The sequence below is a fragment of the Arvicola amphibius genome, chromosome 4, assembly GCF_903992535.2.
Source record: "Arvicola amphibius chromosome 4, mArvAmp1.2, whole genome shotgun sequence".
Classification (NCBI taxonomy): Eukaryota; Metazoa; Chordata; class Mammalia; order Rodentia; family Cricetidae; genus Arvicola; species Arvicola amphibius.
In genome coordinates this window covers 40339869-40360615 of record NC_052050.1, presented here as the reverse complement: position 1 = coordinate 40360615, position 20747 = coordinate 40339869, and the positions used below count along the sequence as shown (strand labels likewise).

General features: G+C 46.5%; 1 protein-coding gene across 2 annotated transcripts in view; it reads right to left on the bottom strand.

Annotated features, from left to right (window-relative positions):
• Positions 1 to 20747, bottom strand: part of Asic2 (acid sensing ion channel subunit 2) — a 1088892-nt gene that overhangs the window by 55252 nt on the left and 1012893 nt on the right. For both annotated transcript variants that reach the window (XM_038327507.1, XM_038327506.1), the window contains exon 3: positions 15638 to 15765. In XM_038327507.1, coding sequence (XP_038183435.1) covers positions 15638 to 15765 — 128 coding nt within the window. The remainder of the gene's footprint in view (positions 1 to 15637; positions 15766 to 20747) is intronic.

The window sequence follows — 20747 nt, the reverse complement described above, 5'->3', positions numbered from 1 at the left end:
GTGTGCACATGTGTTCATAAGGGTGCATGCACAGTGGGTATATGCACATGGAAGTCAGAGGACAATCTTGGTTGTTGTTCCTAAGAAGCCACCCACTTTGTTTTGTTGTTTGTTTCGAGATAGGATCTCTAACTGCCTTGGAGCTAGCAGATTAGGCTAGGCTAGACCAGCCAGCAAGCCACAGTCTCATAGCTTCCTTTCCAGAGCAGAGATCACAAGCACACACCACCATGCGGGCTTTTTATATAAACCCAAGTCCTCATGCTTGCAGGACAAGCACTTGAATGACTGAGCCATATCCCCAGTCTGTTTTATATAAAATTATATACACACACATATATAATTCTTTCTTTCTTTCTTTCTTTCTTTCTTTCTTTCTTTCTTTCTTTCTTTCTTTCTTTCTTTTTTTGGTTTTTCAAGACAGAGTTTCTCTGTAGCCTTGGTGCCTGTCCTGGAACTAGCTCTTGTAGCCCAGGCTGGCCTCAAACTCACAAAGATCTACCTGCCTCTGCCTCCTGAGTGCTGGGATTAAAGGTGTGTGCCACCACCACCCGGCTCATAATTCTAAATATATATGTATATGTGTTTTTTGAGACAAGGTTTCTTTATGCGGCCCAAACTTGTCTCAAACTCAGGGTCTTCTTGTTCTGACCTTCTTAGTACTGGGATTACAGTGTACATCACCATGCCTGGTCCTCTGTTCTTTCCATTAAACTCTGTATTTTTACATTTAAAATACATGCTTTAACAATAAATATATAGTGAGGATTTGGGTTTTTCATTTGGTCTGAAAATATACTTTTTAATTTTCATCTTCAGATCATTTGCATCTGATGTGATTCCTGATAGATTTTTCTGTCATTTTGTTAGATATATTCTATCAATCTCATTTGTCTTCTATTCCTTTCTCCCAAATCCCTGGCTTCTACTGGGCTAAAGAACACAGGCTTCCTTCCTTCCTTCCTTCCTTCCTTCCTTCCTTCCTTCCTTCCTTCCTTCCTTCCTTCCTTCCGTCTTTCCTTCCATTCTCCCTCTCTCCCTTCCTCTCTCCCTTCCTCTCTCCATTCCTCTGTCCCTCCCTCCCTCCCCCCTCCCCCGCTTCCTTGACTGTCATCAGACCTGTTAAGCAGTCAAGGATGACCTTGATCTTCCTGCCTCTACTCCTAGGTACAGGGATTACAGGTGTGTGGCACCACTTGAGCTTTATTTGGTGTCAAGGATCCACCCTAAGTTTCATGCATGCCAGGCAGCCTTCTACCAAGTGAAGCCATAACTATGTTTTTGACAACAGCAGACTTCTTTGGTTCCGTTTCTATCCTTCGTTGAAGCAGCAGCTATAATATGCTTTTCTAATATAGTGGTTGTTTGGGGTTCTCAATTGAGTCTTTCACCAAAGTCTGCTACTGGTCGTATTACAGCACTTGGATTAGTTCAAAGCGCGGACAAGGATTTCCCAGTATCTTCCCTCTTGGCTTTTGTGCAGTTGTTGATACCCATTTTGATCAAACACGCATTATAAGCTTCGTAAGACATTGTTGTTATGCAGCGTGGCTCTTAATTATCTTTAAGTAAATCTAAATAGTAAGAAGGGGTTCTCTGTATTTACCACCATCTTCACAGTTTCTGCCACTCTTCCCTCCCTTCGGGTGGGTCCTTGTTTCCATCTGGTGTCATTTTCTTTTCGCTCAGAGGAAAGTCGTTTGGCACGCCGAGCTGCTGAAGCTGCATCTGCTATAGTTAGAGCCGCAGCTTCTTTGGCTTTTGTGTGCTTTAAATTTTTGCCTTCCTTTTGGAAGATATTTTCACAGGGTATAGAATTCTAGACGGGCAGATTTCTGCCCCCTCCGCCTTTCAGTTCCTTGCTGGGCTTACTCCATTCTCTCCTTACTTGCTGTATATGCAGAAATTGACTGCCATCCTTATTCTTGTTCCTCTGCCTGTAACGTGCCTGTTTTCCTGGATGCCCTTAAGATAGTTCTTCTTCTGACGACGGTCTTGGACAAGTTTCGCGGAGTTTTCTCCAGCTCTTGCGAGGAGGTCTGAAGTTACTGGAGGTTTTAGATCTAAAGCTTTATAATAATCTTCATCACGTTTAGAAAGGATCGCCCATCATTTCATTAATTTTTGTCTTTCCTATGACTCTAAAAGCACATTGTTCAGCCACTTGAAGTTGGTCCACAGTTAACTGAGAGTTTTCATTAAAAATTCCTTTTTCTGTTGTATCTGTACTTCTGGGTCTTTCTGTGTGACCCTCACTTGCTGTGGGTCCCCTTCAGTGTCTTTTAGTCTCCAGCATTGTGATTTTTTTTTTCTCTGTAAGCTAAACTTGGTCTTTTAAATACATATAATTTATGAACACATATTTAGTTTTATAAATGAATAACTATACATGTATATATATATTCTATGTTTGTATTTTGAATAAATAGACTAGTCCTTTTGGCCAATTATTATGTCTATATGTAGATGTGTTTCACTATGTTTCTCTCTCTTTCTTTCTCTTTCCCTCCCTCCCTCTGCGCATGTGCAGGTGTGTCTTTGAGAGTATGTATATGTCATAGTGCATGGTGCATGCATGGAGGTCAGAGTGTCTGTCCTTGTCTTCCACCTTGTTTCTTGTTTCATGGAGGATATCTTTGGTTTTTTGTTTGTTTGTATGTATGTATGTATGTATGTATGTATGTATGTATTATTTATTTTGCTTTTTCCCCCCTACTGTGTATGCTGGGCTAGCTGTCCTGCAAGCTTCCAGGGGTTCTCCCTGTCTCTGCCTCTCATCTCCCAATAGAAGCACTGGTGGTACAGATACTTCAGCTATGCACCCAGCGTTTACATGGCTCTGAGGATATGAACTTGGGTCCTCATGCTTATGTAAAAAGTGGTTTTTTTCACCCACGGAGCCATCATCTCCCGACCCCCTTTTGGCCATTTCTACTATTTGTCAGCTGGGGACTGTTTTATACTGAAAGATCCTTCTCCCGTTGCAGGTATTTTTTCCTGCTTCTTTGTATGCCTGGTAATAGTTGATTGGATGCCAGACTCTATAAAGTTTACTACATTTGCATATTGGTTATTTTTGTATACCTATAAATATTCTTGAGAATTTTTTTTCTGAAACATATTGAAGCTACTTGGAAACAGTTTGATCTTTTGAGCTTTGGCTTTAAGATTTGAACCAGAATAGCACTTAGTTGAGGGCTGACTATTCTGCATTACTGATGTGAGACCCCGGTGGACCCTTTGTAGCATCCTTTGGATTATGAGGACCTCCAGTTTGGTTGGTAGGAATGAGCACAGCTTCTAGTATCACGTGACTGTTGGCCACTGTCTCCTGTGATGCCTTTGGGTCTTTCTCCTGTGTGTCTGAGCAATCTTCTCACATGTGTGCCCCATCCAGGAACTTGCTGACATCTTTGCTGTTCCATCCTTCTTTGATATTTGACATTTGGTCTCTCAACTCCACATCCTTTGTGGCGGGGGTTGGGGAGGAGGATTACCAGGTGCCATCTGGTCTCTCCAGCCTGCACTGGAGCCTGGAAATACTCAAAACCACAATCTAGGACAATCATAGGGCTTGCTTTTTATTTCTCATTTCTCTAGGGTCGCCTTTGTTACCAGAAATTCAGAGCCTAAAAACTGTTTTCCATATATTCTGTCTTCATTGACTGAAGTGAGAGAGGAAATTCATAGTCTCTCACTGTAGCTTGGTTGGAAGAAGGAGTCAGGGATTCCATTACTACCAACAACCAGCACAAGTCTTTCAGATACAAATCTAACTTCCATACCATCCCAAGGGCAGGAGCACAGAATACTCTATGCAATGGCCTCTCCATCTAGGAGAGGGATGAAGACACTCCAAAGCTGAAGGACTTGTACGACTATTACCAAATTTGATTCTCTAAGTAGCCAAGTGAGATAATTGCACTACTAGTCTATATGACAGAAAATCAACCTGCAGTCCAGAGTGATGCTGACTTCTCATGGCTGCCTAGGCAGTTACGGGTAGAGTCTGGGCAGCTAGTGAAGCCTCTTCTCCTGTTCTGAACCAGCATCTCTCCTGCACAGTCTTCATTTCTCATCTGAAATGGCACATTTATTGGTCCACTGGGAAGAGGATGAGTAACTGATTTTCTGTTAGAAAAGATACAGGAAAGCAAGGCTATGACAAGCACTGTCTCGGGTGCAGATGCATGCCTAGTGCACAGGCACGATCCTGGGCTTTGACAGTCGCTACTGGGTATAAATCCAATGTGTGTGGTTTTCCTTCGAAGATTTCAACAGTGACTGACCATCGTTCCTATTCAGATCAACTGAGGAAAGGGTAAGCCTGGTGGGGGAATAACTAGAAATGAAATCAGGGCATAAATAACAATGCCCCCCACCAGGAAGTAGCTTGGCTTCTTAGAAGCTTCATGAAGCATCCATGCCTTCAAAGAGCAGTTGGCACTGGAAAGAGGTATGCACTGGGCTGAGGAGATAGCTCCGTGGGTAACGTGGATGTTGTACGAGCATGAGGATCTGAGTTTGGATCCCTGGAACCCACATAAAAGCCAGGTGTGGTGCTGTGTACCTGGAATCCTAGGGTTGGGGAGGCTTGCAAGATAAATCTGGGAGCTTCAGGCTTTGTGAAAGACATTGTCTCAAAACACAAGGTGAAAAGCAATAGAAGTTGACTTCTGACCTCCATATGGGTAGACATAGGCAAGCACAGTAACTCACACATGTGCACAGACATGCATACACATACAAACACACACACATGCATGCTAAACAATAAAAAGAAGCGTGCATCTCTGAAATGAGTTCTTAACCAATAACATCATATGCTCTTGTCTCTCAGGAAGTAGTCCTGTCTACTTGGGAGTGTTAGAAACGGCAGGGGTTGTAGACGGCGCCCAGGCATTAGAAGGTGAGGGGTCTGGCTTCAGATTACATCTGTCTACTACCAAACTTTCGTTTCATCAATGGTTAGGTGGGCCCTGGGATGCTTGTCTCACCAAGCGGATGTGTTATGGTTGTCTGGGGCTCTCACAGTCTCACTGTCCCACAAGTCCCCTGAGAGGCTAAGAATAGGAACAATGGAGCTGGCTGTGGTGACTTCCAGTTGAGGAGATGTGATGCAATGCTGTGATGATGTTGAGACTGCCTTGACAGAGAGGCTTCTGGGAAACGATAGGAAGTAGCAAAGGGAGAAACAACATCACATTTAATGAATAAACAAGACTAGGGATCATCATGGCAACTTCCCCTACCTTTTCCAAGAGAGAGTGCCCATACACCTCCAGCTGTGGGTGTGTGGGGGTGAAGCCATATGGAAGGGATGGAGAAAGAGGAGGGGAAGGGAAGACAGAGGAGAAAGAAGAGGCAGTACCTTGATGCTTAGTTTCAGTACTACACTGTAGTCTTTTGTTTTCTTGATCCTTCTGCAGCCTTCATCAGCCATCAGCCTCTCCTGATGTTACTTTCAGTCTCTGTTCTTTGTGTCCCCCAGGGTCCCGACCAAGGCAGAATTCAACACTAAGGGAGGGCAGACTGGGAGGAAAGATGCCACGCCGGAATCATTCCTCTCTCTAGGTGACGGTGCTACAGAGAGGCTTTCCCTCATCCTTTGGTGTTCTGCAGTTGACATTTGCTAAGGTCTTTGTGAGGAAACCAGAAGCATTCCCCAGGCTCTGGCTGCTGCGTTTTCCCACATCCCTGGTACTCCTGGTCCTCAAACAGTGTCTTCTTGCTCTTTAGGGATCAGATGCTATGCTTTTGCTGGGTAAAACCTCTCCATGCCTCCCCTTTACCTACCCCTGGCAGCGGCTGTGGATGTCCATTTCTGTTTGCTGAGCTGAAGTCCTTCCTCAATCAGCACAGAGGGGACCTCATTCTATGCTGTACTCCTCTCCTGCCTGTTCTCTGGACAGAGCAAAACCAGAATACCCAAAGTCCCTGAGGGCAGAATTTCCCAGTGGTTAGAGCCAAAGTCTTGGTGGGAAGCCCATCTCAGTTCCCGGCTCTACCACTTCCATGCTGTGCGTCCTTGGAAATATTTCTTGGCTCTCTGTGTTCTAGTTTTATTTTCTGTTGAATGATATTCGGTCATTTCTACTTGATTAGACTTGGGGGGCACACCTGAAGTAATGAGGGTACTACATCTAGAAAGGTTCTGGATCTTGTGAGAAAGACTTTCAAGGACTCGTCATAATCCTTGAAGACTGACATCTCTATTGACAAGATTTCCTGAGAGGTAAGAAGGCCTTACTGCTCTTTATAGGGTCTAAATGAGGATGGGCTCACACTCCTCCATCTTTCCCACTGAGGAGGAACTGCGCATGCTTCTAGGACAGGCCAAGGAAACCTCCCCACCCCCACATCACCCTGTTGGCCACAGAAATAGCTTTCCTAGTGGTGAAATTAAATGTTTGACTTCCAGGGTGACCTGATGTCCTCTAGAGTAACACTTCTCTACTGAGCTGACTCCAGCCATGGCTTTCCATCAGACTGTTCCATGTGTGTGTGTGTTTACACATGCATGTGCATGTGTGTTGGTGCCAGCAAGCATGCCCATGTATGCATGCGCTTTTGGAGATCAGAGAACAACTTTGAATGTCACCGTTAAGAGCATCATCCATCTCTTTTGAGACAGGCTCTCTCGTTGGTAACCAGGCTAGACTGGCTGATGAGTGAGCCCCAGGGTTTCTTCTGTCTCTGCGTCCTCAGGGCTGGGATTAGAACTGTGTGCTACCACACCCTGCAATTTTCTGTGAGTTCTGGAGACTGACCTTAGGTCCTCATGCTCCCAAGATAAGTGCTTTAGGGACTGAGCCCTACTCCCTCATCAAGCTTTTAGATAGAGATTCGAGGGCTCAGCTCAATCCAATGACATCACACATCGATAGGGCCTCTAGCATGGATTCAGCCTGGAGGTGGGTATCAGACATGGCCAGGAGTCTGTCTCCATCCCAGAGACAGACACCTAAGGTCAAGTGCTGCATCTATTGTCTCTGTCTGTGTGGGTGGAGCCAGGCAGTGTGGAGACAGTCCCGGCTAGGACCTACAGATTCTTCCAGGAGCTTTGGAAATTACGCTTGTAGGCCTTGGGATTAAAATAATAAATTCAAAGATAGACAACAAAAGTTGATTTTTGTAAATAGGGAAACTTTGGAGCCACAGAAGTGACCTCTGCAGGGGCTGGGAGAAGAGGTCAGATGTGACAGAGGGAGACTGTCTGCTGGGGAAGGGGTCATAGGACCAGCCCAGGGAGAGGCTAATGGGTGGGGCCTACTCTGTGTGAGTCCATGTGTTAGATGTGAAGTCCAAACTACAAAGCATATCCTTATGCATGTCCTTAAAGAAATCACATAGTTTATACAAAAATATACAAATGAACCCTTGTCGAGATATCCAAGGAGCTAGACAAAGAGACAAACGTTCCTTACACACCCCCTCTTCTGTGGGCTCTAGTCCCTGTCACCTTCTCTACAATGCTGCCGTCTGCTGATGTGCAGGAGTGTGCATTTGTAAAGTGAGTATAGATTACTGTGTGGACACCGAATACAATACGATACTGGATGTATCGTCCTACAATTCACTTCTTTCTTTTACTAGTCTGTCCTGGAATTTTCCCCGGAGGACCCTCCAAATCTTCCTGCTTAACTGTGGCACGGGGTGGGGGTGAGGAGGGCCTGGCTATGTAGCCTCCCCCTTAATCACTTCATTGATGAATATGCCTGCGATCCCTTGCTCGTAGGAGCTACTGCAGAAAACATCGACATTCATGCTTCTTGGGGTGCATGTGCATGGTTTCGTGCGTGCAGATTGTGAGAATGGAAACTGCTTTATTTGTGTGTGTGCTATACAGCCTATGTCTAACGGTCAGAGGACAGCTTCCAGGAGTCACTTCTCCCCTTCAGCTATGGTCTCAGGAATCGAACCCAGGTTGTCAAGCTTGACAGAAAGCGCCTTCACCTGCTGAACCATCTTGTTTGCCTGCTATGCACTTCTTAACTTTAAACTTATTTTTTAAAAAAGATTTATTTACTTATTTTATGCATATGTATGTCTAAGTGTATGTATGTGCACCACATGCATCCCTGGTGCCTGTGGAGGACAGAAGAGAGTGTGGGATCTTCTAGATCTAGAATTACAGGCAATTGTAGCTACCCTAAGTCGGTGCTGGGAACCAAACTTGGGTCTTCTCCAAGAGCGGTGTTAACTGTTGAGCCATCTCCAGCCCCCATGTTAATGACTCCTGTCAACTCCCCACTTGCCTCCCAGCCCAAAGGCTCCCCCTCTGTCCATTCATCACAGCTAGCTCATCTTGCCCCAAAGATACCCTTATGGTGGGTTCCAGCCTTTCTTCTACTTGTCCTTGCTGGGATCCCCTTGGCCAACACTGTTTTCCTGAGTCCCTGAGACCTTTTTCACTTCTTTCTTTCTTTTTTCTTTTTTTGGCTTTTTTGAGACAGGCTTTCTCTCTGTAGCCCTGGCTGATCTGGAACTTGCGCTGTAGACCAGGCTGGCCTTGATCTCTGAGATCCATCTGCCTTTGTCTCTTGAGTGCTGGGACGCAGATTAAAGGCATGCACCACCACCTCCTGGCTCCTGAGACCTATCTTAGCACATGTAGCACATAATCTCAGGAGTGATGACTTTTATTTCAGAAGTTCTCCTCCCTGCCCTCCCCACTCCCCCTCCATGAGAGGCATAGCCGCAGGGCTCTGAACAGCCACTGAAGCGCTATTGCTTAGCTCTGTTGTTTATTCACTTACAGGTCTAGTGTTGGGTTCTGGTCTTGTTGCTGTGGAAGCCTGGTCTTCAAAGAGTGTTCTCTCATTGGATGGGGCAAGACATGCACACAGCTTGTTTGATTAGATACATTTATATTGAGAGCCAGCTGGATGCTGTTGTGAGGGGGTGGCATTTCAGCAGGTAGCAGCCCGGAGGTACTCTGAGGGCAGAACAATCTAGCAGAGAAACATTAAGATTTACCAGCTCATGGGGAATGATTACTGGGGCTGTCCGGCTTGGCTGTCACAACATAAACAAATCCAGGGACTTCTCCAGCAAAAACAAAACAAAACAAAAAACTCAATAAGTGGTTTTCAAGCATGAAGGGGGAGGGGTGGGGACAGGAAAAATCTTTCAGGTTCCCTCTCCTCTGCCCTTCCGGCATGGCTGCCCCCATTCTTTCATTCTCTGTGGTAGGCATCTCTGAGAGATTTGCTAGTGATTAGTATTTCACCTTCCTGGTTGGCAAGGAAAGCTGAGACAGCTTTTGACCTATGTGTGGAAGTGTCCTGTACAGATTTTCTTACCTCTTATTAAAAAAAAAACCAAAAAACAAAAATCAAAAAACAAAAACCCAAAAAATAAACAAACCTCAGAAACCAAACACTGTGCATTTGGGAGTTCAGATAGCAAGCTGGTCATGAATCAAAAGATAATACGGTCCTGGCCGGCAGGACCCAACCAAGGAAGGTTCTGATTTATTAACTTGTCTCCAGAGTAAGATAAAGTGGGTGAATCAATAGACACTGGGCCTCCTCCCCTCTGCCTGTGGCCAAGGAGGAAACAAGGAGTGGAGAAATGAGCAGGAGAGCGGAGAGAGGGCATGACACTCAGGGTAACACACACTGAAAGGTACAGGGGCGGGGCATTTTGTGGGAGGTGGGGTGAATAGGGTGAGATGGTTCTGGAAAGGGGAGCAGGGGTGGAAGGGTCTGGGAGAAGATTCCTGGACTTCATCCTGTGGTTAGTGAGGGAGGGGAGGGTTGCACCATGTACTTTAGAACAATCATATCAGTGCAAGGGGTGGATGGGATAGAGGCAGGGCGGGATGGAGGCAGCTGTGAAACGTTGAACTGAAATTGCACCTGGGATGGGGATAGTAATATCCAGCAGTTTCTGGGCCTTTACTGTGTACTAAGAACTATTCTAGAGACGCTGTGTGTATGAACTCACTTGGTGAGGTAGAAGCCATCATTATCCCTCCTTTACAGATGAGGACGGTAAGTTACAAGTTTGTGTATCTAGCAAATGGGGATTTGTCCTCAGGCCATTTACAGGGTTGTGAGTATCTAGCGAGAACAACAATTTGGGGGTGTAGATTTGGAGACATGGGAAGACATAGTTGGGGCTGTTGATCTGAGGCCATGGCACTCCGAGGATGTTGCCTACAACAATCTAAGGAGAGGGCCATGAGTCTTAAAGAGAGGTAGCTACGGCAATATCCATGGCACTTCTTTGAAGAATGACACTTGCATCATTGGGTCTGGGGATCCGGAAAGACAGCTGGTCCAAGGGTGGCAGGGTAGGAATCACAGAAAAGGCTGAACTCACTTAGGGGTGCATCTAATATTCCCCAGTGTAGATATCATGGAGTGCCCAACATGCAAGGGTGAACAACGCAGGCACTGTTTACAATGAGGCCCAAGGTCAAGAAGCCAGAGAGGAAGAAAGAAGACAAGGGCCGTCAGAAGTGTCACAGAAAGGGTACAACCATCCAGCCGCATCCACAAGAAAACCAACTTGGGGTTTGGGAGATGGCTTAAGCATGAGGACCAGAGTTCAGAGTCCCAGTACCCATGTGAAAGGCTGGACTTTATGGCCCATGTTTATAATCCTAATACTGGGAGGTAAAGACAGGAGGGTCCTGTTGGCCCACTGTTCCATCAGCCTAGCCAATCAGCGAGCTCTAGGTTCAGTGAGAGACCCTGTCTCAAAAAATAAGGTGGGAACTGACAGAGGAAGACGCCCAACATTGACCTCTGGCCTCTACATGTGAACATATGAGTGCGTTCATGTACACATGCATGTCACACACACACACACACACACACACACACACACACACATCCTGAGCAGTATCCGCATTAATGAAGATGGGGTTTAGTCTAAGATTTCTTGGGCAACCTTGCTGAAGGAAAGTTTCAGTGGAGCACTGGGCTTAAAAAGGAAGTGAAAGACTCCACCCAAACAAGCATGGCGATCTCTTCAGGAAGAAGATAAGTGGCAGAGACTGCAGGACTGAGGCAGGGGCACACACACAAAATGATATTTATTTATAATAAATGAGCACATTTTATATGACTTTTTGGGAGGCTTCCAACACAGTTGGGCATGGCATCTCGCTCATCGCAGTTAATCAACAATTCCTTTAAGAGGGACTTCTCACCCCATCTCTCATTCCCTGCCATTAACTCCATCTTGAGAAAAATAAGCTCATATTGTGTAGAAAAAGTGTTGCTAGGCTGGGGGGATTTCGGAGATGCTTCTACTTTGGGGAATGTGTGGTAATAGTAATTAAGTAGCTAAGCAGCTAGATGCTTAATTGATTCTTATCTTCAGCCTACTTGTGGGAAACAAAGTACCCTGAGGATGTACAGGAAGTAGAGTAGCCACACAGCAAGCTGTCCTTCCTTCTGGAACTTTCAGTGTTTCAGTGGGGCGGAACTGGATCCGGCCATGTTTACATAGCTCCAGCTTTGGCGGTTTGGAAGCCACTGAGGACATGTGCAATAAATTCTCTCTACTGCCTCGAAAAACAAAGGCAAAAACAACAACTGGGCAAGCCTCCATTTCTAATGGGGACAGTGAAGCAGATCCCGAGACCGTGGGCTGGCTGTCAGGTTGACAAACGAGTCTTCTCCTTTGAAAGGCACTCAGGAAGTTGAACGCAGAGGCTCCACAAGAGCTGTCGCCAGAGGCAGGCACCTCCCACCCAGCAGTTGGGCCTTTCTAATTTGGAGGTGGAAGAGGATAATGTTTCTTGTGAACCTCAAGGGGCTTCCCTCCATATGTTGGAAACATAGCTAAACACCGAGGCAAAGGGGAAGGGTGAGAGGCTTCAGACAGGAAAACCCGACTATCAGGCACACCAGAATTAGCCACGGCCTGAAGCCCTTTTGACGGAGTCTGCCTGTGATGTCAGCGCTGGACTTGGTTTGAGAGCTTGGTAGTTTCACACAGGTTTCTCAGTCACCAGGGTTCTGTAGCTGTTTACAGGATATAACCCCATTGTCTGTCTCTGGTGATGGAGCCTTTGGGTTATTGCAGGGGCTTCTAGTGAGCAGAGCTACCCAAGGCAGCATTTTTCAGGCAGGGACATACCTTGGTTTAATTGGTTTAAAGGCAAACACACATTTAGAAAAGCGATTTTTGCTTTGGTATTTAGCCCAAGAGCATGTTTTTTTTTTTTTTCTTTTCCGTGATTACAATATAGATAAATAAATACTAAAGCATGCGTGTAATTAGGCAAGGGTGGATTTTTACTACATGAGAAGACTTTCCTAGTCAGAGCGCTGGTTCCTCCCCGTCACAAGGGCCCCTACTCTGGAATCAATTGTCTTAGCATGAGTCATACCAACTTTCCAGGAATGGGCTTTCTGGTCCACTGTCTTGTGACCTCTGACCTACTTCAAGGCTCCCTTGCACTTTGGGTTGAGATAACAGCATCTCGGCTTGAGAACATCATGCCTGCCATATTTCACTGATGCGCCATAGACGAGGCACTATCAAGAAAGGGGATCACTTCCCGTTGTCATGGAGAAGTCCAATTATTCCCCCAAGCAAACCCCCTGCTTCGGAAGTGACAAAATGAGAACAACTCATTTTGAAAAGAGAGGAGAGACTCGCGCCATCTATGGGATTCAATGTTTGAGCACCAGGGTCCCTTTGGGTAGAATGAAGATGTACAGCCAAGGGTCCCTTACCACATTATACTTGGCTGGGGCAGGATTTTTCTCATTGTTAAAACCAGCACCCACCTGTAGCCTCTGGGAGAGCAGAAACTGGGTCTGTATTGTTTGGCATGTCATCCCTCCCCCTGCTGTTCTCCCTTACCCCCACCCAGTAGCTGCTCAACAAATATTTGCTGAACAAATAAATAAAACAAAGCCACATTATAGAAGACATGAAAAGCTGGAGAAAAGATGAATCATTCATAATTGCCCCACTGTGGGTATTTTGGCTTATTTCCTTCAAGTCTTATTTCCCGTGAATATGCTCTTTTCTATACATGTAAACATAATGTATTATTAGATTTAGCTCTGGGATGTGTTTTTGTATTTCTCTATTAATATGAATGAAATGATGAAGCGGAAATGCACTGAAGACTGTAAAATGTTTAACAAATATCTCGTTATTAGGTATAATAAGCAGAGAAATACGGAAATGAATGTGGCTGATTCGCCATCAATACTCTGCCGCACACAGCCACACTGCCCTTGGACGCTGCAAATAGGCTTCTCTGCATCCTGCTCACCACAGGGAGCCCCTCTGTCTCATCTTGGCAAGAGAAACACTGACTTAAGCTTCTTAAGAATCATCTGCTCTAACTTCCCTAGCCTAGAGTTTTCTTCCATGTCACAGACGAAGGGTGAGCAGGGGAAGAACAACCATGTCTCTCAGTCTACTGAACAGTGGCAGCTTCCACAAGTGCTCTCCTCTCCTACCTTCACTAGAGGAAAAAGAAGCTACGGTTCAAGTGCCGAGAAGCGCGGTATATTTGCTCTGTACTCAGAGCAAGGTAGACCCAAGAGGGCTGTCGCCACAGCCGTGGTAGGTGCACCCAGCAAACCACAAAGCCAAGCTTGCTTTAGACAACAAGTCACATTTATCCAAGATTTCCCCAGCATATCTATTGGCTCTGTCCATGCTTGGTTCTTTGAAGCTGTGTGGGAACAAATGCTGGGAACTCTCCCCACCCCCACTTCAGCCTCTTCACTGGCTCTCTAAATCTCGGCTTCTGGAGACCTGATCTAACACCGACACAGTTTCTGACAGCTCATGGCAACTCTAGCCCCCCTCAAAAGGGTCACCCTGAAAAAAAGCAAAGTGCTGTTGAAAGAATGAACCCTTCAGTTTATATACACCAGAGGATGGATGGGGACCAGGCTCCCGGGCCCTTTGTGAGAGGAACCCCACTTCTATCAGCACTGGGAGTATGCCGTGATAGGTTTAACATGGACCACGCCCAATTTGGGTTTCTACAGTTTTCCACTTCTCTGATTCCGTACAAGTCCTTTCCATTGTCTCTCTAGCTCCCAATGGTCTCTGTATTAATCCAAGCTGAGGGCCACTCACCCTGGACTCCTGGCTCTACTGCAGTAGAACACAGCTGGTGGAAATGTGGTCTCCACTCTAACTGGCCTTGCTTACTTCTGGCAGTGTCCAGGAGCCCACTGAGGCTAAGAGCTTCAGCTCCAGCTCTCTCAGGCTGTCTGTCTGTCTGTCTGTCTGTCCGTCAGTCTGTCTGTCTGTCTGCCTGCCTGCCTATACTGGGTAATTCAGAGTCTCACTCTTCTTGACTGTCACATCCTTAGCCCAAAATTTGGCCCAGCTGTCCATCTTGAGTCATTCTGTGCCCTCAAGGATACGTTCTGTTCACATCACTTACCTTTGTTTCTGGGGTCTGTAGAGTCCAGGATAACCTCCTAGAATCCATGCCTTCGCCCCCAAACTACCACCCCTGCCACATGCACTGCAGTGAAGGCTGACCTCCGTCTTAACCAACTGAACAGGCATGTGCACAGAATAGAGTATGCATGAGATGGGCATCACTAATACTTCCTTAGAGACCTAAAAAATATAGCTAGTTTAAAGCTGGGCATGGGGTGCATGCCTTTAATCCCAGCATTCGGGAGACAGAGGCAGGCGAATCTCTGTTGAGTTCGAGGCCAGCCTGGTTTACAAAGTGAGTTGTGAGTTCCAGGACAGCCAGGGCTGTTACACAAAGAAACCCTGTCTCGAAAATCCAAATATATATATATATATATATATATATATATATATATTATTGATAGATCTAAAACAAGTTTTTAATTCAGAATGTCACTTCATGATGTGTCTAAAGAGTTGTAGCCAGTACCAGGTGAAAGATGACAGAGTCAAACTCTAATCGCACGATGGGCTAACTTCATCTTTACGCTCTGTAACCACTTCCCCCTCAGCGGGAGCCTCCCACCATACATGACTCTTACCCAGTTAACTGTCTTGGTTGGCTTGGTTGGGGACTCTCTTTTAGTTCTGGCAAAGCAGACAGCAAATATCCAGGAAGTTGGAGACAGAAACCGCGTTTGTCTCTGGCTGCTCTGCTTTGAGATGGCCTCCCTACTGAGCGTCTGAGAAGCTCTCCCTTCTGAGATGTAAAACCCACTTTAGACATGAATGGTGCCAGCCCTCTCCCTGCCTTCCTGCAGACCCTGCTGGCTGGGTGGGACTCTGCCCAAGGCTTCATCAAAGGGTGGGCGGGAAACTCCCAGAAGAGGCTTTGCTCTTCTTCAGTAGGGAGAGCTAGCGACTGCTTCATCCCTTTCCTTTTGTAGGCTGCTTTGAATTTCATTAATACAAATGCTAAGACTATCAAATCTGGTTTAGCGGTTTGTTTTAACATTCACTGGCAATGAGTAACTAAATAACAAAAGGAGCGGTAGAATGTTCTGGAGAACAAAGAATACTCAACCATTCGGTGAAACAAAAAAGGAAGTTACGTTTCGTTTCTCGCACAGGTGATTTTAGGAGTCAACAGAAGGTTCTGGAGAACTGGTGAAAACATTTACTTAGTATTTTTCTCACTTCTCCTCCTCATGCTTCTGAGGTAGCTGGACTGACCAGAGGCCCTATGATCTGGGGAGCACGGGGAACTTACCCTCTGCTCTTGTGTGGCCACGAAGGTCTGGAACCCCGGAGCCACCCCAAAGCCCAGCTCTTGGATGAAAGGCGGCTCAGACTGACTGTGGATCTGAACCTTCACTCCTGCTTCAAACGTTGTCTCCTCTGAAAGAACAAATGTGGACAGAGCCGCAGGTCAGGGACGGCAGGTGCTCACCGGGTCCTGGGGCTGAGCAGCTCTCAGGGACACCAACGGTATTGAACAGTCGAAATAATGACCCCACATCTGCAGCACTGAACCCTGAGCCTGTGGCTTTCCATAGAGATGGGGCAGTGAAGGATCTTGAGATAGAGGGTAACCTGCACTGTGCAGATGGGTTCAGTGCCGTCACAGGGGGTCCTTGTGACAGGGAACAGGGACCAGAGTTAGAGAAAGAGAGCAAAGAGGCCAAGCTTCTGGCTTTGAAAAGGGAGAAGGAATCACCAGCTAAGAGATGGATGCAGTTTCTAGAAGCTGGAAAGAGTCAGAGCATGGACTTCCCCGCAGAGCCTTAAAAAAAAAAAAAACTCAGCAGAACCTTGCAGACAGCCTTGATTTTAAAAGCTATGAAAGACCATTTAAGAATTGTGACTTTAGAAAGTGTGTGTGTGTGTTTTATATGTGCGTGAGTAGCTCACTTGTGTGGGAGCCTGTGGAGGTCAGAGGCTGAAATCAGGATGTCTTCATCAGTTGCTTTCCCTATCATCATCATCACCATCACCATCATCACCATCATCACCATCACCACCATCATCCTTCTCCTCCTCCATTATTGTTTTGAAACAGTATCTCTCCCTGAACCTGCTGCTCAGTATTTCTGCTAGACAGGAGAGTCCCTGAGAGCCACCTGTCTCTAAGCCACTCTAACCCACAAGTGCTGGGGTTACAGGTGCATACCACCATACCCAACTCTTCCACATGGGTTCTGGGTAATTAAACTCACGTCTTCATAGTGGCCTAAGTACTTTACTTACTGAGTCATCTCCCTAGCCCAGGACCTTAGAACTTTTTATTTTTGTCTGTCTGTCTGTCTGTCTGTCTGTCTATTTTTTTTGAGAGGAGGTCTCACTCTGTAGCTTTGGCTGTACTGTAACTCATTATGCAGACCAGACTGATCTCAAACTCACAGAGATTCACCTGCCTCTGCCTCCCAAGGGCTGGGATTAAAGGCGTGCGCTACTATGCTTGTCTGGAATTTCATATATATATATATATATATATATATAATGTATACAATATTCTGCCTGTATGTCTGCAGGCCAGAAGAGGGCGCTAGACCTCATTACAGATGGTTGTGAGCCACCATGTGGTTGCCGGGAATTGAACTCAGGACCTTTGGAAGAGCAGGCAATGCTTTTAACCGCTGAGCCATCTCTCCAGCCCTGGAATTTCTTAAAAAGATGTATTTTTTTTTAATTAAGTTGTGTGTGGTATGTGCACATCAGTGCAGGTGCTTACAGAAGCCAGAGCAGCTGGAGCTGAGGAGATTGTGAACCGTGGGCTGTGGTTGCTGGCACTCTTCCTCTGGAAGAGCAGTGCGTGCTTTTAACCAAGGAGCCAACTCTCCAGCCTGTGTGACCTTAGAATTAGGAAAAAAAAAAATGTGTTGTTTTCTGTTACAGCCGGAACGTGAATCTAATTCAAGTCAATTAGCCTACCTCCCCGTCTCAGCCACCGTATTTGTAAAATGTGATTAGAAGATGAGTAACATTCCTTCCCAAGCTGCCATCCAGCCTCCTGGAGACAGCCTCTGAAACTCTTATATTTTATTTACTAAATTCTTTCCTGGGCCATGGGCTGAAGATGAGAATGTCAAGAAGAGAAAAACAGTGTATAGAATCAGAAACAAAAACACAGGGCTTGCTTGAACACCTGCCTCCTCTGAGCTTCACGAGATAGGCAGCCAGAGCAGAGGCTGCCCTGACAGCCCGGATGGGAGAAATGGCCCTTGGCAGTCAAAAGGGACAGGAGAGGCAGAGCCTGGCTTCTCAGTAAGTTGTGCTCACTGTTGGTGGAGCGCAGCATGCACCAGGGAGAATGCATCAGCTTACAGATGAGGCTACGAAGTACAAACCTATACAGCTCCCCCTTTGCCTATGAGGAAGGAGCCTGGCTCTGCAGCCTTGCTCCCCCCCCCTCCCCACCCAGCCTTGTTCTCCCCGCTCCCCACCCAGCCTTGTTCTTGGAATAGCCCATGTGGTAACGCCTTCCAAGGCTGCCAGGATTGTCTGTTGCTGGTTCCCCATAGCACATAGACACACAAATCTCTTGACTCAAGTGTCCTTCTGCGTTGCCCACCTGATACTTACTGTATTTGCCTCAAAGAACTCATCCCTCAGCCCCACCCAGAACAACTCCTTCTTGTGCACGTGTAGCTCTCGTATCCACACGCCAGAGCTCTGCCACACTCTGTGACTGTTCCCTAGCTGCCCGTCTCCTTCCTCGGGCTGCAGCATCTTTAAGTGCAGAGCTGAGCTTTGTCTGTGGGTCTCAGGCCTCTTCACCAGGACATCCAGACACCTACTGAATGAACGAGCGGGTGCTCTGGAACTGAAGCGCAGCCACTTACTAACAGGCAAGGGCAGTCTGGATTCCAAGTTAAATGTTTCCAAAGAAAAGAAAGGGGAGAGGTGGGCACATGGAAAAATGAGGGGAACTGGAGCAGAAGGTGAGTATTAGGGAGGGAGGAAGGAAATATCTGTGCTGGGTCCATGGCTTAGGGAAGGTCTGGGGCACACCAAAGCTGCCAAAGAAAAGGGCTGGGGACAGTCACAGGGATATTACGACTATAAAAGTGTGCCAGTTACTGACTGAAGCAGGCTTGGCCTGGTCTGTAGTTTGGAGCTAGATAAGACTCCAGGATCAAGTGTGTATGGACAGTAGGATCCAGCAGGTGGAGAGAACTGGAGAAAAGATAGGAAGTACTTTCATAATTTAGACATGGCATCCAGTGGCTGATATGGGCCTTCATGAAAAGGGGCTCTTTGCCAGGATATTGCTTCAGATGGGCTTCATACACTGGGACAGAATCATAAGCAAGCTATATACACACCCCTCTAGTGGTTTCTTCATCCAGATCACCCTACCTGTGATTGTTTGGATAAAAATGGGTTCCACAGGCTCATATGTTTCAACACTGGTCTCCAGTTAGTTAAATTGCTTGGGAAGGATTATGACGTGTGGCCTTATTGGAGGGGGTGTATTACTGGATGTGGGATGTGAGGTTCCAAACACCCATGCCCATTCCCAGTTAACTCTCTGCCTTCTGCTTGTGGATACAGATGAAAGTTCCCAGCTACCATGCCTGTTTCCTGTTGCCATGTTCCTGCCACGATGATCAAGGACTTACCCTCCCTAATAAATTCTTCTATATGTTGATCATGGTGTCTCTTCACAGTAATATAAAGTAACTAAGACACCATGCAAACACCCACGTACACAGGTTCCTGTTCACCTATGATTCTGTATCACCATCTCCTATAGATGGTGGATAATGTGCTTACTGATGGTGAGAGACTTTTATCCCTCCCAGCCCCTGGCCTCACCCATGGATGGTAGATTCTTAAGGAAGGGTTTTAGGTCAGGGAGGAACACTGAGTGAGAGTCGGGTGCCCAGAGGTTCAGTTCCAGCAGCTGTGTTCTCTAAATTCTGCCCAAGAAAGGGAATGAGTAGCCCAAGCACAGGCTAGAGCAGCTGAGAATCATGGGGCGCTGAAGTTATGAGGATGCCCGTGAGTGCTTTCAGGGAGCCCTGGGAAGGAACCGGTCTGCCCGCACTTGTTTCTAGTTAGTTGAAGCTGCTATACAACTGGGATTAGAAAGCCTTCTAGCCAGTAAAGACGGGCTCAGCACCGCTGGTGGCCTCCAGGAAGAAAGGAAGCTTTTCTGTGGGAACACCATGAGTAATGGACAAAACAATCAGCCCACGGAACTGGGCCCGTGAGGACCACACGGGAATAATCAGACTGGGCTGGGGGTTTGCAAGAGGCCTTGGTTTATTCTAGAAGCAATAGTAGCTGTAGGCGCGAGTAAATCTAAAGCAAGCTCATTTTATTTTACGTTAAGAGCAATTGGATGGATGAGAGGAGAAGATGGATGTTTCTCTCTCTCTCTCTCTCTCTCTCTCTCTGTGTGTGTGTGTGTGTGTCTGTGTGTTCATTGCATTCATGCTATAGGTACATGTTTGTATGGATGTGTGCATGGATGTATGCAGGTATATCTGTACTATGGTCATTGGTATCTTTCTTAATTTCTCTCCAACTTATTTTTTGAAAAGCTTTTTTCTTAATCCTTGTTTTTCTTCTCTGTGTGTCTGTGTGTGTGTGTGTGTGTGTGTGTGTATGTGTATGTGCACATGAGTGCACATACCCATGGATCCTAGAGGTATTGGATTCCCCCTGGAGCTGCAGTTATAGGCTGTAGTGAGCTGTTCAACATGGGTGCTAGGAACCAGATTCAAATTTAGGCCCTCTGTAAGAGCAGTGCACACTCTTACCACCCCCTCCCCCCCCCCCCCCGCCAACTTAATTTTTAAAGACAGAATCTCTCACGGAACTGGAGTTCATTGACTTGACAAAACAGGCAGGCCAAAACCCTTTATGGTTCCACCTGTCTCTGCTCTGTCATCTCCGGCCTTACTGATGTGCTCTGCTCTGCCCAGCTTCTGTGTGGGAGCTGGAGATCCAAACTAGGTTGGCGAGGTCACCTCACAGGTCCTTTACCAACTGAGCTGTCTCCCCGACTCCCAGTTTCTGCTCATCTGGACTAGTGCTGTGCAAGCGGAAATTTCTGCACGGAAGGAGCCATGCTCTGTAACCCTGAAGTGTGTGGCTCCAGTGATTGAGAAACTGGGCCTTTTATTTTAACTAATGGGAACAAATTGGCCAAGCCACTATGTAGCTGGTGACTTACTGGAGAGCACGGTGGTGGACCATCCAACCACAAGCCTTCTCGGGGTTTCAGGCATGATGGTGACTCCACAGTCACTATCCTGCCTTCTTGAATAGTTCTCCCTGTGTGTCCCTTGTCTACAGAGGTTCTGGGCTACTCTGATGTCGATCTGAACAGCAGACACAGGTGGATTTATGGGCAGACCAAGCTGTAGTTC